This window comes from Thalassophryne amazonica, chromosome 1 (genome assembly GCF_902500255.1).
Source record: "Thalassophryne amazonica chromosome 1, fThaAma1.1, whole genome shotgun sequence".
In the NCBI taxonomy this organism is placed as follows: domain Eukaryota; kingdom Metazoa; phylum Chordata; class Actinopteri; order Batrachoidiformes; family Batrachoididae; genus Thalassophryne; species Thalassophryne amazonica.
The window spans coordinates 78,793,791-78,813,256 of NC_047103.1; the positions used below are offsets into that span (position 1 = coordinate 78,793,791).

At 40.6% G+C, this 19,466-nt stretch overlaps 1 protein-coding gene across 1 annotated transcript in view; it reads right to left on the reverse strand.

Annotated features, from left to right (window-relative positions):
- The window catches only part of cul2 (cullin 2), a 57,976-nt gene that overhangs the window by 27,493 nt on the left and 11,017 nt on the right, over positions 1 to 19,466 (reverse strand). The window contains exons 3-4 of the mRNA XM_034168118.1: positions 17,607 to 17,709; positions 17,396 to 17,490 (exon numbers count right to left, since the gene is read on the reverse strand). Of these exons, the coding sequence (XP_034024009.1) occupies positions 17,396 to 17,490; positions 17,607 to 17,709 (198 nt within the window). The remainder of the gene's footprint in view (positions 1 to 17,395; positions 17,491 to 17,606; positions 17,710 to 19,466) is intronic.

A 19,466-nucleotide genomic window follows, 5' to 3' on the forward strand; every position in this document is an offset into this window, starting at 1 on the left:
TTTCATTTTCTTTGCAATTGAGCATTTGTACTTTCTTGGATTGAAGTCTCTCCATGGTGATGTAAAACTCACTTGACAGTAGACAGTGTCACTGGCATTTTAGCAAATTCCGATTCATGAAAATCAGTAAGGTATGGCTTCTTATAATACATTCTAATTCTATGGTAGAACTCTACTAGTGTATACTAAGGTATATCTAAATATCTAAAAAAAAAAAAAGAGAAGAGAAGAGTAGAATAGAAGAGCAGAGCCACTTAGGTGCCTGGTCTTGAGAACCAGGGATGGTAGGTTGAAAAGCTTTTCTTTTTTTTTTTTTATCCCATGGGAAGTCTCCCTAGGCACCCAAGTGGCTCAAGAAAATGGACATATAATCCTATATCATAAGACATATCATAAGAAAATGGGCATCATGTCACTTACGAGGTCTGTTAGAAAAGTATCCGACCTTATTATTTTTCAAAAACCATATGGATTTGAATTACGTGTGATTGCGTCAGACAAGCTTGAACCCTCGTGCGCATGCGTGAGTTTTTTCATGCCTGTCGGTTGCTTCATTCGCCTGTGAGCAGGCTTTGAGTGAGGTGTGGTCGACCCCTCTTGTCTATTTTTTATTGGCAAATAATGTCTGAATGATTTGGAGCTTTGCTGCATCAATTTTTTGTCAGAAACTGTCAGAGACCTCTAGGTAGACACCGTTCAAAAAATATATGGCTTTCAGGGACGATTTTATGGGGATTAAACAGATTAAGGGGTGTTACTGGCCCCTTTAAGGACGGCCCACAAATGCTGAGAGCGCAGTGCGCTCCCAGCAGTGCGCTCCCAGCACCGATGGACAGGATGACACCCCGCACAAACAACCAGATCATTTCAATGTGAAAGCTTTGTTGATCCGGGACCTCGTCTGGACTTTCACAAAAAGGCAGAAGATGTGGACGTCAGCACTTTTCCCGGAACCTTCCACCGTTACAGGAGGTTTTTTTTGTTCATGGATAAAGAAGCCAAGGGATGCGCCACCGTGCCGCGTTGACGCGGCACAAAACCACCTCGGTGTTGGTCTCTCAGGACGGCTTTCAGACGGGATTCCGGTTGCTTTTCTGTCGTGTGAATATCCGAGAAATTGAGCTTGAGCTGGACAAGCCCCCAACATGTCCCGTGAGGCTTCATCACGGCGTTTCTTTGCGCCGAGCGGCTTGCACCACGACGCGCAGAACTCCTCCACACGTCTGTCTTAATGTGCCGGAAAAAAGTGCTGATGTCCACGTCTTTTCACAATTCCTGTGCTAGTTAGAGGACATACCAGATCAAGACAGCGTCCAGTTTAGAAATGAACGGCACATTTCACTATTACAGGAGTTTTTGTCATGGAAAGAGGAACAAAGGCGGAGGAATTCCGCGCGTCGCGGCGGAGCTGCATGGCGAAAAGAAACGCCGTGATGAAGCCTCACAGGACATGTTCTGGCATGTCCAGCTCATGCACAATCACAATCAGATAATCACACGACTGGAAAGCAACCGGAATCCATCTGAAATCCACCTTTAAGCCGTCCTGTGAGACCAACACCGAGGTGGTTTTGTCCCACGTAATGAACGGCTCCGTGGCGCGTCACTCGGCTTCTTTTTCCATGAAAAAAAACTCCTGTAACTGTGGAATGTGCCGGAAAAAGTGCTGACGTCCACATCTTCTGCCTTTTTGTGAAAGACAGACGAGGTCGCGGATCAACAAAGCTTTCATGTTGGAAATGATCTGGTTGTTTGTGCGGGGTGTCAGCCTGTCCATCGGCGCTGGGAGCGCGCCGCGCTCTCAGCAGTTGTGGGCCGTCCTTAAAGGGGCAGTAACACCCCTTAATCTGTTTAATCCCCATAAAATCGTCCCTGAAAGCCGTATTAATTTTTCGAACGGTGTCCACCTGGAGGTCTCTTACAGTTTCTGGAAAAAAATTGATGCAGCAAAGATCCAAATCGTTCAGACATTTATTCGCAATAAAAAAAAACGAGAGGGGTGGACCACTCCTCACTCAAAGCCTGCTCACAGGTGAATGAAGCAACCGACAGGCATGAAAAAACTCACGCATGCGCATGAGGGTTCAAGCTTGGCTGACGCAATCACACGTGATTCAAATCCATATGGCTTTTGAAAAAAATAATAAGGTCGGATACTTTTCTAACAGACCTCGTAAGTGATATGATACTTGTCTAAATCAACGTTCATCTTTCTCAGACCTGCACTGAGCTCCTTGGATTTTCTCATTGTATTCTGTGTTGGTTAATCCAAAGAGTGCTGTCAAACAGGACAGTTTTTACACTGGCACAGAGAAGCTAAAAGCTGATGGAAATCACAATCACAAATATTAAGTTACGAGGCCTTAGCAAATGAAATTTTGTAACTTTCAGCACGACCGAATTAATCAAGTTTTTGTGATTAAATTATTTATTTTATAGCATAAACACAGCAGTATATAACCAAACCACATGTGCAAGATATAAATAAAATATACAAATAACACTTCAAAAAAAAAGAAAAAAAGAAAAATACACAAAATCTGCAAATGATACAAAAACACCAAAGGGCTGGCGGGGTGGAATGCAAAACATGCCAGACCCACTACAACTCCAAGATCCAGGCCTACATCTGCTATGGATTATCAGTTAAAGTGCATACTCTAGCAAATAAAATGTCAAATTAGCTGAATTTTCTAAATAAAAAAGAATTATGAAAAAATACTGCCATTTGTGCTTTATTTTGGGTGCCATATGCCCTTAGAAATAGAATAGAGGAAATAAAAAGGACATTCGCAGGCTGAAACGGCTTATAAAGAAGGCAGGCTCTGTGGTTGGACTGCGTCTGCACTCTGTGGAGAAGGCGGTGGAACAGAGGATGCTGTCCAGGATCAGGGCAATTCTGTCCAATCAAGACCACCCCCTGAACTCAGTCTTCTCTCAGCAGAGAAGCACCATGAACAACAGATTCCTCTCAGTGAGGTGCTCCACAGAGACTGAAGAACTGTTTTGTCCCTTGTGCCATCAGGCTGTATAATGCAGCCACTTTAGCCTGGAGCAGGAGAAGTGAGCTGGAAATGTCCCGTGTAGTGTCTTAATAGGGAGTGTCAAATTATGGTTGAATTTCAAAAATTTCTGAAATTGAAAAGACCTGAGCAATATAATAGTGCATTTTTGCATGCTGAACATAAATATGGCCTTCAAAATTAAATCACATCATGTTTAGCATATTTTACTTTGAAAATTTGTAGAAATAGCCATTTTTCACAAAATCGTAGCATGATGTTGCCATATGTGATAAGTTATGAGGATGCAAAGTCATGTGCATATACACAATTATAAGATGTATTTTAGGTCCATGAATAATACAAATTATGTTATGTGTATATTGTATATGGGTGAACATAGTGTGATACAATGATACAGCTATGGAACACAGATTACCTATTCTAGGTAGAATTTGTTTGTCAGAAAAACTTAAAGGAGACCTGCATTGAAAAAAAATGCAGTCAGATTTTTTGAACAAAAAATGACTTACATTTACACATGAGATCCTTCTGAATGTGGTAAAGTAAATCTGCAAGCCCAGATCTGTCATTCAACAGAGAAATCTTCATTTGAAAATGACAAATTTACAGCTAACATTTAGTCCTCCGCAAATTGTCCCTCTCATCAGGGACGCTGCCGAGACGTCACAGACAAGACCCTCTCCCAGCATGCATTGCGCCAATTGTAATTTGTGGATTTACGTCAGTTTGCATCTGCACCTTTTTCTTGTCTTATACGGAATGATCTACACTCAAAAATATAAAACGCAACACTTTTGGTTTTGCTCCCATTTTGTATGAGATGAACTCAAAGATCTAAAACTTTTTCCACATACACAATATCACCAGTTCCCCTCAAATATTGTTCGCAAACCAGTCTAAATCTGTGACAGTGAGCACTTCTCCTTTGCTGAGATAATCCATCCCACTTCACAGGTGTGCCATATCAAGATGCTGATTAGACACCATGATTAGTGCACAGGTGTGCCTTAGACTGTCCACAATAAAAGGCCACTCTGAAAGGTGCAGTTTTGTTTTTGGGGAGGGATACCAGTCAGTTTCTGGTGTGACCACCATTTGCCTCATGCAGTGCAACACATCTCCTTCGCATAGAGTTGATCAGGTTGTCAATTGTGGCTTGTGGAATGTTGGTCCACTCCTCTTCAATGGCTGTGCGAAAGTTGCTGGATATTGGCAGGAACTGGTACACGCTGTCGTATACGCCGGTCCAGAGCATCCCAAACATGCTCAATGGGTGACATGTCCGGTGAGTATGTCGGCCATGCAAGAACTGGGACATTTTCAGCTTCCAAGAATTGGTACAGATCCTTGCAACATGGGGCCATGCATTATCCTGCTGCAACATGAGGTGATGTTCTTGGATGTATGGCACAACAATGGGCCTCAGGATCTCGTCACGGTATCTCTGTGCATTCAAAATGCCATAATAAAAGGCACCTGTGTTCTTCGTCCATAACAGACGCCTGCCCATACCATAACCCCACACCACGGGCCACTCGATCCACAACATTGACATCAGGAAAATCCGCTCACCCACACGACGCCACACGCTGTCTGCCATCTGCACTGGACAGTGTGAACCGGGATTCATCCATGAAGAGAACACCTCTCCAACGTGCCAAACGCCAGCGATGTGAGCATTTGCCCACTCATGTCGGTTACGACGACAAACTGGAGTCAGGTCGAGACCCGATGAGGACGACGAGCATGCAGATGAGCTTCCCTGAGACGTTTCTGACAGTTTGTGCATAAATTCTTTGGTTATGCAAACCAATTGTTTCAGCAGCTGTCTGAGTGGCTGGTCTCAGACGATCTTGGAAGTGAACATGCTGGATGTGGAGGTCCTGGGCTGGTGTGGTTACACATGGTCTGCGGTTTGTGAGGCTGTTGGATGTACTCCCAAATTGTCTGAAACGCCTTTGGAGACGGCTTATGGTAGAGAAATGAACATTCAATACACGAGCAACAGCTCTGGTTGACATCCTACTGTCAGCATGCCAATTGCACGCTCCATCAAATCTTGCGACATCTGTGGCATTGTGCTGTGTGATAAACTGCACCTTTCAGAGTGGCCTTTTATTGGGACAGTCTAAGGCACACCTGTGCACTAATCATGGTGTCTAATCAGCATCCTGATATGGCACACCTGTGAGGTGGGATGGATTATCTCAGCAAAGGAGAAAGTGCTCACTATCACAGATTTAGACTGGTTTGTGAACAATATTTGAGGGAAATGGTGATATTGTGTATGTGGAAAAAAGTTTTAGATCTTTGAGTTCATCTCATACAAAATGGGAGCAAAACCAAAAGTGTTGTGTTTATACAACCCCTGGCAAAAATTATGGAATCACCGGCCTCGGAGGATGTTCATTCAGCTTTTAATTTTGTAGAAAAAAAAGCAGATCACAGACATGACACAAAACTAAAGTCATTTCAAATGGCAACTTTCCGGCTTTAAGAAACACTATAAGAAATCAAGAAAAAAGATTGTGGCAGTCAGTAACGGTTACTTTTTAGACCAATCAGAGGAAAAAAATATGGAATCACTCAATTCTGAGGAAAAAATTATGGAATCACCCTGTAAATTTTCATCCCCAAAACTAACACCCTGCATCATATCAGATCTGCTCGTTAGTCTGCCTCTAAAAGGAGTGATCACACTTGGGAGAGCTGTTGCACCAAGTGGACTGACATGAATCATGGCTCCCAACACGAGAGATGTCATTGAAACAAAGGAGAGGATTATCAAACTCTTAAAAGAGGGTAAATCATCACGCAATGTTGCAAAAGATTGTTGGTTGTTCACAGTCAGCTGTGTCTAAACTCTGGACCAAATACAAACAACATGGGAAGGTTGTTAAAGGCAAACATACTGGTAGACCAAGGAAGACATCAAAGCGTCAAGACAGAAAACTTAAAGCAATATGTCTCAAAAATCGAAAAAAATGCACAACAAAACAATGAGGAACGAATGGGAGGAAACTGGAGTCAACGTCTGTGACCGAACTGTAAGAAACCGCCTAAAGGAAATGGGATTTACATACAGAAAAGCTAACAAAAGCCATCATTAACACCTAAACAGAAAAAAAACAAGGTTACAATGGGCTAAGGAAAAGCAATCGTGGACTGTGGATGACTGGATGAAAGTCATATTCAGTGATGAATCTCGAATCTGCATTGGGCAAGGTGATGATGCTGGAACTTTTGTTTGGTGCCATTCCAATGAGATTTATAAAGATGACTGCCTGAAGAGAACATGTAAATTTCCACAGTCATTGATGATATGGGGCTGCATGTCAGGTAAAGGCACTGGGGAGATGGCTGTCATTACATCATCAATAAATGCACAAGTTTACGTTGATATTTTGGACACTTTTCTTATCCCATCGATTGAAAGGATGTTTGGGGATGATGAAATCATTTTTCAAGATGATAATGCATCTTGCCATAGAGCAAAAACTGTGAAAACATTCCCTGCAAAAAGACACATAGGGTCAATGTCATGGCATAGGGTCAATGTCAACGAGAAGATCTGATTTGATGCAGGTGTTAGTTTTGGGGAAGAAAATTTACAGGGTGATTCCATAATTTATTCCTCAGAATTGAGTGATTCCATATTTTTTTCCTCTGCTTGGTCTAAAAAAGTAACCGTTACTGACTGTCACAATCTTTTTTTCTTGATTTCTTATAGTGTTTCTTAAAGCCAGAAAGTTGCCATTTGAAATGACTTTAGTTTTGTGTCATGTCTGTGATCTGCTTTTCTTCTACAAAATTAAACAACTGAATGAACATCACCCGAGGCCAGTGATTCCATAATTTTTGCCAGGGGTTGTATTTTTGTTGAGTGTACTTTTTTAAAACTTCATATTGTCTTGCAGCACGTTTTTTGGAGTACACATTTCTTTTATTTGTGCTTGAAAAGCGTCCATGGAGCTCTGGGCTCCGATTGCCGAGACGTGCGGTGCTGTGGATTTTGCAGCAAGAAGTCTGTCCTTGCAGCAACAGGTGTACCGGCCGCTTCGCATTAAAACAGCGAGCGTAATCTCAGGACTTGTGCCAAGTGTGCTGGCAGCTCCATTCAGTAGACAGAGAGGTGATGCCGGCTGCAAAGCAGACACGGCAGTGTGAGTGGCCCGCATCGGCGGTTAACGAGCTCGTTAACGAGCCCGCAGACTTAATAAGCGCAGCGGAGGCAGAGAGCGGGAGGGAAGAACGGCGCCCGCTGTCAATGTCGTCGCTGATCTGAGCACACAGATATGTATCTCACATTCATTGCAGCTTACTTTTGGATGTTGAAACCAGGACGTGTATAAGTAACATTACTAACAGATAAAATCAATTTCAATGCGGGATCGGACTGAAGGCGGAGCGCGCCGTCTTGTCCCTGACGCATGGAAGTGATACGGCTGTACAAACTGTTTTCACAGAGGGCTAAATTTTAGCTGTAAATTTGTCATTTTTAAAACGAGATTCGCCGCTGAATTACAAGTTTGGGCTTACAGATTTACTTTACTGCATTCACAAGGGTCTTATAAATACATATCAGCTATTTCTTTCTGAAATCTGACCACATTTATTCATGCAGGTCTACTTTAAGAGTACCTAGTTGGTTGGTTAGCAGCCTGGTTGGTTGGTTGGTTGGTTGGCTCCTTAATTGGTGTATTGATGTTCAAAGGACTGTTTGTGTGATAATCCTAGTTTAATACAAGCAGTGCTATCCTCTCATACTATGGTCAACTTCTGAACTATCTGTTTGATTACACGTCATTGATACATTAAAATGGATGTGCCTTATACTCTGTGTCTATGCTGGAGCAAGTTAAATCTTGAGTACAGCATGGACTCAAAGGTGCTAACTTGAAGACACTGGAGAAGATAGTGGAGTTTATTATAGGAGTCTACATACACAGCAAAATCACCAGTGTAAAACTAACACTGACTGTTAGCTCAAAGTGGGACACAGACACCAGTGAGCCTCCTCTGACCTGTCAGCTGACATCAAGAGGTTTGTGCACCAAGCCCATGGAAATGCCAGCATGGGCACCTCATACCTAGTCTGTGGAGTGGTGCAATCAGATGTCCACAGAGGCGCATCTCATGTCTGTTCTCATGAGAGGAGGATGGCCTGTATCAGAGGCCAGGTCATCAGCTGAGAGTTCATGCCACTGAACAAGAGTAAAGCTGACTGCTTGCACTTCTTTAGTCATAACAAAGGGAAGTCTTTCGGGATCATACAAACTTTTAAGCACAATTACGTTAAGTCTTCAGGTTTACTTTAGTACCAAGATGTTTCTGTGTAGGCTCTCAGTTGTCCAGGTGGTTTCCATAGTAGAGAAGCTTGAATCTTCGACTGGCAAGCAAGCAACCCAGGCCAGTCGAAGATTCAAGCTTCTCTACTTTAGTGCTAAGATGTTGTTTGTAATATGTCATGTTACTTTTGTTATTCTGCTATTGAAGTTTTTGAAAGTTGCACTTCTATTCATAATTTGTTTTGTTCCCGCAAATATTATATCCCTTTTGTGCAACACTTACTCAGGGTTGTTTGTGATTACTAGCATAGTGGTAATTAATAATAGACTTGGTCATACTGACGATTAATATAACTTGTATACCTTACTTACTAACATTTTGCATTATTCTTTACATTTAAGATTTCTGAAATGTTACTATGCGAAGACATTGTCCAGTTTCTCTTTTTTTTTTAAAGAAAAGATTGGGTCCCTTTTTGGAAGTGGGCATCACTTAGTATCACAGCTTTTCATGGATATATGGATGCCACTTACCAAAATCGCACTTTAAAAAGCGCCATTTTTATGAATTTTCAAAGCAAAATGCTACTATCTAGCACCAGGTACACTCCAAAATCAGTGCCATATTCTAATTTATCACTGTAAAATACACCATTTCATCAATAAGTCCTTTTCAATTTGTTAAATTTAGATTTTGCCTTATTTTTTATACAAAATCGTGTTAAAAAAAAAAAAAAAAAAAAAATCGCAATTTTTCCAAGTTTCAATGAAAATTGCCGGTATCTGGACTTATTATATTTCAAAATAAATGTCATATTCAAACCCAGCCCCCAAAATGCACTATTTTATTGCTGTAGGCCCTTTACATTTAAAATTGCGAGAGAAACGTGCTTCAAAACTACTTAGAACCAGAGTTGCAAAGAAAGAAGAATTTATCCATGTGTTTAAAGGTGAGAACACAAGACTTTGAGATAGATTGACTCCTGCTGTAATCTTAACATGAGAGACCACACATACACGTGTATTATATATATATATATATATATATATATATATATATATATATATATATATATATATATATATATATATATATATACACATATACATATACACACACACACACGCACACACACATTTGTATCTTATAATGTCTGTAACAACAACCATGGAACACAAGTAGTAAAATTTCAGCATCACTGCACACTTCTAGAAAAAAAAACATTACAGGCACCACAAAAAAAAGTAGAGGATTACCAAGTATATCAGTCGCACAGAATTTTTGAACATCTAGAAATCTCTCAAGGTTGGGATTGGTTTAACCTAAACCATACTATATATATATAATATATATATATATATATATTATATATATAAAATTTTTAAGTGCACTTGAGCAGTGCAGAAGGTTCCTCTTTCAAGGCCACCCCTGCCCATTCTCCATATAATGTGGCGCTGCGTCAGGAAAGGATCCTGTGTAAAACTTGTGCCAAATCAACATGCAGATACAAGCTGACATTTTCAGGAATCCCGCGGGTCACAGGATTCCCGCGGGATGGGAGTCAACTTTACTATTAATCACGTGATTGGGCGCTACAGGATAAAAAAAAAAGTTAACATGAGCAGACGGGGACCACGGAACCAACCAACGTGGGACAGGTGCTGCCATTTTGTAGTTTTCTTTCAATAAGCCTACACTGTAACACGTCAAGTCAAAAAACTACACAACTCAGAAGCCAGCAGTGCTTCCGACTGCTGCTTTCTGCTGGAATTCAAAGAAGAGCAATGGAGGAGTAAACACCAGAGGAGAAACCAATGTGGCAAAAACTGATTTGCAACGCAAAGTCAGAAGTAATGACTTACCTATTAAACTTCCAGAATTGGCAGGGAAGTCGAAAATATTACTGAACTTCAGGAGAGTTGTGTATGACAGTGTTAACTGCTGTATGCTGCTTGTAAAATGTGTTAGTCATACTCAAGAACACCAGTGAGTCAAGGACGAGTGGTCTCAAGAGGCACACTTGCAAGACAAATTCCAGAAAGAATCAGCTAAGCATCTCTTCAATCGTCAAACATAAACTACCATCGAGTAGCAAGTCTCGCCTGACCACCAAAATTGCTCGCATGTGCAGCCAAGATGTAAGACCCTTTGATGTGGTAGAGGGGAAAGGCTTCATCAACACTGCACAGGACCTGCTCGACATTGGAGCCAAATATAGAGATAATGTGCAGGTGGAAGACAGACTGCCGTGTGAATGCACAGTCTCCCATCATGCTGAAGGAGAGTATGAAAAAAAATAAAACAACTGGTCTCTATCAGTTACGTCACGCCATTACTATTTCGTAATACAAAAATTTTACCTTGATATCATGCAATATTCTATGATCTATAGATTTCCTGCCACTACATCTGTTCTTCCTCTCTTTTCAAACTACACAGATTAAACATTGCCAATTCATAAAAGTGGGAAAAGTATGAAAACATGTATTCCAACAAAGAACATAGTGCAACAGTATCATGTTACAGAAGGAACAATACAAGAAGAGACAAATATAAATAAATCCATCAGTAAGCATGTGTGGGTGGGTCACTGACCCTCACTGCACATCAGTCTGTAGCAGACAGCAACTTAAGCCCTGTTTACACACAGACGGTTTAGTCGGCGGGTAGTACGTAGACCGAAGTGTGCGGTAGTTCCGGCTGTTTTCCGCCGCGGTAGAAGGGGTGGAGCACTTTGCTGGAGTTTTTGACCGCTGTATTATCCGCAAATAGGCGGATAAAAACGCCGCTAAATCTGCCGAATAAAGCGATGTTTTGTCGCCGAAGCATTTGGCACAAGTCAGGCAACAGGGGTTAATACCCAGTTATTTGCTGCTCTCTGTGTCATCCTCCCTTAATAGCAGAGGCAGTATTTCTTCATTTGATAAAGGAAATCATTTTATATAAATTCTAACTTTTTAAAATGTGTTTCTCCATTTTTTTTTATCTTAGTATCCTCCTGTGCTGATATATGCATTAAGCATGTGTGTGTTAACACAGAATGTTTGTCCTAATATTGTACTATAAATTTATTGAAAAGTTTCTCTATGCAATTATATGATTGTTAATCATTCTATTTGGGCTTCTATTTGTCTTTTTCTTTTTTAACCTAACATATATTTGGCATCCTGAGCAAGGACTCTGTCTTTGTGCCAGATAATGGCTCAAACGTGATAGAAGCATTCAAGGATTATGTCCAACTCTCCTGTGCTGGGCATAATATCAACTTGACCTTAAAACATGTATTTGACCACTTGTATGAGGAGGCCAACCCAGTGACCAGCAGAAGCATCATAAAGCTGTTTAGGGACACAAAGACCCATGTCACACACTTTAAAAGAGCAGGGTAAGACAACATTAAAATCTTGTAATGTCGGCCTGGTAAGGTTACTTAAATAATTATAAATATGATAAGTGAATAAAGAGAAAATGCGCTACTATAATTTATAATTGCAAAGGTCAGATTTTTTATTACTTAATTTCAACTGTAAATCCCTTCTATCTAATGAAACTTTTTCCAAAAGGCCAACAAATTTTAATTTGTAGTCACTGTAACCCTATTTTTCTTGTGCTCTGTCTCTTCTTTTATTTTTATGGCACTGACACACCTTGGAAGATTTATCCTGAGTCATTTTACCAGGAGATTTTTTTTTTTTTTTTTTTTTTTTTTTTTTTTTTTAAATACTCTGGCCCAGGATTGGCACTGGACAAGATTTTTTTTGTGGTGTGTGGGACAGGAGTGAAAATCTACTCTAATGCAAATCTGCCTCAAAGGGGACTTACTATAGCAAGTCATGTTTCAACAGTAATAATACAACACATGCTTTTGAGGAGGGCGGTCTGCATGTTCAGAGGCCCAACGAATATCTGTCATTTTGGGTGACTGGGCATGGACGGAGGAACTCAGAAAATGCATACTGCACAACAAACGCATGTTTATTTGCATTATTATCACTTACTGAGCTACACAACACGTAATGCATCCATAAAAAGTTGGCTCACTTTAACTTTTGTCGTGTCGGCTGGTCGTGCGCGCTGCTCTCCAAATCGACAGTGCATCCTCATCAAACTGGCTGTTTTGGCTGCTGTTCATTGTCGTACTATCCATGAGAAAATCATCCGGAATATCCATATTGGGACCGACACACACTTCTCGCCTTTTTATCTTTTCCTCTGCGGACAGTTTTTTTTTTCCCCTCTGCAGACAGTTCTTGGGCTGCGTGCGCACTATGACGTCATTTGTTTAGGCACAGCGGGCGGGTATAGCCAGGTAGCGTCGACGTAAATCTACACTACCAGCCCAGCAACGCCTCTGTAAAGTGATAATAATGTTCAATATTTGACAAGAGAAAATAAAGTAATAAATTCTACATTCATCTTAGAATTACAGACTATGAAAATATCAGCAAAAGTACTTATTCTGAGATACTGTGCCATCAAAAAAGATGTCCATTATAATAACTTAATGACTAATGAAAATAAGGAACTTTTGTCTGTGGTCCTGAATAAGAACAAGATTTCCAAATGTTTTGCAGAATATTTTAAAATACTTAATTGTTGAATTAAATTGCAACATGAACAGTATCAGTGAATTTTCTTAAAAATGCCTGTAAAAACCACGGAAGCACAGTGTGCTCTGCAACGGGAGCTCATCTCGTCGTGAGGCTGTTTTTTTTTTTTTGTTTGTTGTGTTTTTGTTGTTTTTTTAAACAGGCTGTGTGAGCACGGAGCTGCAGGTGTTTCATCCAATCAGACCTTGATTTTATTGCAACTGCATCCAAATTAACGCAGTCACGGTGTCACAAAAATCACATTTAGTATGTAAACTTTGCAAATAATCCACATTCACACCACAGAAAAACTGGACTTGCATGATTCGGGCAATGTTATACAGGATCTGTGGGGGGGGGGGATTGCATGTGTCAGTGTGCATGCCCGGAAGTAGCCCTCGGGCCATGCATCATGGATAGTGTGTATGCCTACAGCTGGCATCCACAGATGTAATGCTGCGGTTACACATAACGACGACAAGTCACGAATGCCACGAAGTACACATTCTTGGCCACTATCACGAATGTGATGATCGGGACAGAGGCGTCAGGTGTCCTCAGAACTGCTGCAACGTTACCACACATTTACGATAATGGCACATGTTGCTGGAGAATTATCAGGAACCATACGCACGGTCAAGAATAATGTTGCGCGTTGTTGCGCGCTATTGTGCGTAACAGTGCATCGTTAAGTTCTGTCACGTTGTGAACGAGGTGAATTGTCTCCACAGACGCACCCATATTCATCCAACTGAAGTCAGATCACTCCAGTTTTTTAGAAGAACTTTGTGACTGCATAGTTGGGCTCTGTGCCATGGGTGGTGCAGAGAGGAGGAGGAGGACAGAGCCAGATGTGTGGCTTCATGCGGCTCTCGTCTTGCGCGTTTTCCCAAACATCAGGCACATGCAGCAGGTGGAACACCTGCAGGAGCACGCTGAAGAGCACTGAAATGAGACTTTTAGCCGACATGGTGTCAGCAATCAAACTGAATGCGGTGCAGCAGGGTTTAATTGTGCGCGCGCTTCTTCCTCCGCCGGACTGGAGGAGGTGCAGAGATGTCTGGCTGCACGTGAGTCTCCTCTCGCTCCTTTGGTTCCTCTGGCTCAGACTCGTTCTCCCGCTCATCGGTTACAACAGCAGGTGGAACACCTGCGGGAGCGTCCTGAGGAGCATCAGCAGGAACTGAGGAACAACACTTGACTTCGCGTCACTGTTCCTCTTCGGCATACTGCATCAAACTGAACACTGTGGAGCCGAGTTTAATTATGCGCACGTGACAGAAAACTGATTCGTCGTGGTGCGCAGTGAAATGTGATGCCGTGTTACAAGTCGTGTCAAAACCTGATAGTTTCCGTGTCATTTCGTAATAACGTGTGACAGTCTGGGCTCCAAGAACCGTCACAGGAACCACTACGAACGTTGTCACGTTCTATTAAGGATCACTACTCATCAAGACGGATTAACACGCTCAGTGACCTCCACAACAAGAGACAAAATGAGGGTGGTGTGTGACATTCGTGGAAGATTTTTTGACAGCCAAAAACACACTCCACAAATACACGCACCAACATGCATTATTAAGAAACCTATTCAGATGCGTTAAGTCACATTAAGAATGTCAGGAATGTGTGACGAATGACAGAAAAATGACATTCGTAACGCGTCTTACTTATGTGTAAACGCACCTTAAACAAAGTGAGATATGGTACTTTGTAAGCTGATTTTGGACCCAGAAGATGTACCCGATGTTCTTATTAACTCACCATTCAACATAGCTACAACAGCAGAACCAAAAAGATGGTTAAAGTGCAGAATTATAAGTTTAAAAAGCAAAACAAAGGAGTGGATAGAGGTAAGTGCCGAGTAACTTGCTTCTAGGAGTTATTACCTTGTGAGTGATGGGGTAAAATGCACATATTTAGAGATTATATATAAAATGCTTAATACAGGGCTGTGAAATGAAAATTGTGAAATCAAAGGAAAATTTGCAGGGGGTAGATTGGAGAATATTAAAAAAAAAAAAAATCAGGGTAAAATATCAATAACATACCTAATAATAAAAAGCCACACATTCTTGTGTAAATTCCTGTAAATCCACTCAAAGCCACGTCTTTTTTCCCATGAAAAAAGTATACATTAATAAAAACTAATTTACATTGCTGTGTAAATTCATGTAGCCTAAATTCATTCAAAGCCACAATGTCTTTTTTTCAATCAAAGAAAGTCTAGATTAATGAAAGAAAAAAAGGCACATAATCTTTTCTGAAATCCTGTTTGAACAGCACAATGTTTATTTTCCAGAGAGAGAAAAAATTCTTACCAGTTCGCTTTTCCCGTTTATCTTTCAGGTATGTTGATGAAGCCAGCAACAATTCCACGGATTCTTGTCCTTATCACACTTTTTCAAAACGTCTTTCTTGCCATCTTCGCTCTGTCTGATGTCGCTCCGTGACACAGACATGCTGCAAAATTCTTCTTTTAAAAACTTGAAAGTTCTAAAAGTTTGCGATGTCCACATGCTACGTTCAGCTAGCTTCGCACAGGAGCCACACAGCGTCACCGCAGCAACCACCAGACAACGTCGTAACAGCCAGGCTTTGAGTGGCATTTATTTTCCTCGAAACTCCGCGGATCCGAGGAAACTGATTTGTATCTGTAACACACAGATCAGTGTCCACGGACTTATAAAACTTGCATGATGTCGTAAAAAAGAGAATGCTTTGTGATAAACATTTTAAAAATTCAGTAATGATCACGATTAAAGAGTACAACACTGACACTCCCGCACCCCTCCCCATGATGAAATCCACGGAATTCCGCGGATCCGCGGAGTTTTCACAGCCCTGTTAATATTTGGCCTTTTTCCACAAGAAAAAAAATGGAGACAATCATGGCTATGCACCGCTGAGATCATCCAGATTAGCAAGTGTGCACTGCATCGTCTCTGCGCTGAGCCAAGCACACGCATTTCTCGGTGGACAAGACTCCGAACCTCCAGGGAAAGAGAAAGTTGTTTCTGCACGAAAACACAGCAGAAGAAAAGCTTCTATGAGTGAAGAGGGAGATAATAATAATTATTTTTTATTTGTCATTGTCTACCTCTTATCTGTTGAATTGATAGGAAACTCCATCATCTTTTTATTTGTCACTGCACATAGGGGTGGGCGATATAAACGATATATTCAGTTCACGGTATTAATTTGGCCCACAGTAGAGATTTAGACTCCACCGGCCAATCGCAGTAATGCTTGTTGATGACGTCATCGTATCTTCCTCAGTGACTCTGAACGACTGGAAAAGGCTGCAGTTAGTGCTTTAATCTCCACCTCTGCAGATTAAATCTTTTCCTTATTTGAGTGTAAAATTATTAATTATTTTAACCCCCTGGAGTCGCCTGACTGAATTCAGTCATGTAAAAGTCACATGAACGAATTAAGCAACTGTCCCATTAAATTCACCAGACTCAGTCAATGCATTTTAAAAGTGCACACTTCAAGCTTTATACGAGTTTTTAAAATTATGTTAATAGGCCTACTATAACCTGAATTATGATGAATAATTTCCGCATTTTTTTTGTGAATTTTATGGTCATATTTGCAGAAAGCCACCGTAAACAGTCTCACATTTCCTCATGCAACTGAGCTGAGAGCTCCATCCCAGGGTAGGAGAGCAGAGAAAAAAAAAACACGCCTTTTGCTTTATCATTGGTGGAACCCCACGACATGAGCCAATCAGGATCATCAACCCACATGCCGGTGTCTCCGAAGTCTTTCTGGACAAAACCACCAAAAGCAGACAAACTAACACTGCCACCTGCTGGACAGAAGCAGGAACGGTAAAATGAGATCATTCCAATGCACAAAATACATGTCTAACAAGTCAGAGAATCAGGCGCTCAAAATTAATTATATCTGTTTTGGTTTTTGATTGTTGTTTTTTTTTTGTTTATTTTCATCAATTTGGCTTTGCAAAGGGACTATATGAGCCATTCAGAAACACTTCCATTATAACTTTTACACTCAAATTTATATGATGATATATACTGTTACATGAAGGGATTCAATTTATATCCTGATATGAATTTTAAGTCATATCACCCAGCCCTAATTGTGCATACATACAACGGAATTTGTCCTCTACCTTCAACCTATCCCAATTACAGTGAGACACAATCCAACCACTAGACGCAGTGGGCAGCCCCAGTCTGGCACCCAGGGACCAACTCCAGATGTAGAGACACTGCCTTGGTCAGGGGTAGAGAAAGGAGCAGACCCTAAATAGCATGTTTTTGATTGTGGAGGAACCCACGCAGACACAGGAGAACATGCAAACTCCACACAGAAAGGGTAGGAAGGTGATCCCATGACCTTCCAGCTTGTGAAAAAACCCAGAGCAGGAGGGGAAAATGCAGTGGAGGGGCAGCTGCATTAGAAGATTAATATGCCAATTAAATCACTGAACATCAAAAAAAAAAAAAAAAAAAAAATTACCTGTACAGACAGTCCATGTAGTCAGCTCCTTTGCTGTATTCATCCCAGTACCTGTGATACATCACCAAAACTTTCTCCTCCGACTCCAGTACTTTCTAATACACACAAAACATAGTTAATATGGGAAGAAGCATAACTGTAATAAAACAAAAGAGAATCTCATTTTCTTTACGCCTTGTTTTTTTTTTTTTGTTTTGTTTTTTGCACTTGCCTTGTACAACTGCTGAACATGGTTCTCAAGAAACACTTTGGTCTCTGTGTACAATCGTTCACCCAGTGGTTCTGGGTATGCAACACACAGTGCATAAATGTCGCTAGAATCAAGGTTCAGGAAAAATCAGTAGGACAAACACAAAAGACACTGCAGATTCCTGGAACATATTGTTTATACAGCAGATAGAGAGATCTTGTATAGCAAACAGATATCTTTGTAACTTATATACCTTATATAACCTGTATATTTTGTAACATTGAGGTTAATCTGTGATTTTGTTAAAAAAGAAAAAAAAAAGAAACTCAAATTTAGCTTCAGACCTGGATTCAAATTAATTAAAGGAATTGCAGATACTTTACTGAAAAGCTCTTCATTTTAACTTCATATTAAATATTTCTCAAATAACTAATTCATCAAAGTGAGGCAAGACAAACCATATTTAATTTTCAATTTATTTTCATTTATATAGCACCAATCACAACAGAGTTGCCTCAAAGCGAATCACAAGGTAGGTCTAACCTTACCAACCCCCAGAGCAACAGTGGGTAAGGAAAAACTCCCTCTGAGGAAGAAACCTCAAGCAGGACCAGACTCAAGGGGGTGACCCTCTGCTTGGGCCATGCTACAAACAAACATCATGACTGTTTGATTTGCCCATCCCCGCAAAAGAAAAAGCTGGGTGGCTTTGCCTACATTTGTTTGTGGCTACTGGTCATGTGTGGCAAGGGCAGGGGAAAAGAAAATGTACACATCTACAGGAGCAGTCAAAAGTGTCCAAGCATTGACTGGTTGTGTACATGATAATCTTAATATTTCTGGACTGGAACAATTTTCATGATACAAAGGACTTGTGTTCAGGGTATTCCTGTTACTTGAACTGGATAAAAGCATCCTGTAAGAAATTTCATTGCGAGAGAACATTTGTTTGGTTAGCTCACTTTTCATCATATATTAAAAAAAGGATCTTAAAGCAGCCCAATAACTGATCAGAGAAGCACCAAACAACAATTTATAAAAAGGACTTACATTCTATAATGCCATAAGATGCAACAAGCAGAAGGTGCTGACTGAGCCACTACATTGTGTAAATCCATTGGAGATGAAACGTCATTAATTAAAACCACCTCATTTCATCTTCAAAAGGAATGAGATACTGCAACTGTATTTTGTACATACTACTACAGAGCAAGACTACATGTTAATGTACCTTGCAGTGGGTCATTGTGGAAGCGTCTGCATTTGTTGAATTTCTCCATTCTCTCTTCAGGGTTGTCCTTTTTGCTGTCAGGTGCCATTTGTAATGTCAATGTGAACTACAATAGTTGTTCAAGTAAGGTATACAATGCTTTCTGCAAATGCTTTTTTCTGCTGTCCTCTTCCTTACGATATAGTGCATCCACAAAGTATTCACAGTGCGACACCTATTCCACATTTTGTTGTTACAGCATTATTCCAAAACAGAAGCTCATTTTTTCCCTTCAAAATTGTAAACACAATACCCTACAATGACAATGTGAAAAAATTTCTGTTGAGATTTTGTACATCTATTAAACAAATAAATAAATAATAAGAAGAAAAAGAAATCACAAATACATAAGGATCACAGCCTTTGCCATGAAGCTCAAAATTGAGCTCCGGTGCATCCTGTTTCCACTGATCATTCTTGAAATGTTTCCACAGTTTAATTGGAGTCCACCTGGGGTAAATTCAGTTGATTGGAATGATTTGGAAAGGCACACACCTGTCTACATATAAGGACCCACAGTTGACAGTGCATGTCAGAGTACAAACCAACCATGAAGTCAAAGGGATTGTCTGTAGAACCCAAGACAGGATTGTCTCAAGGTACAAATCGGG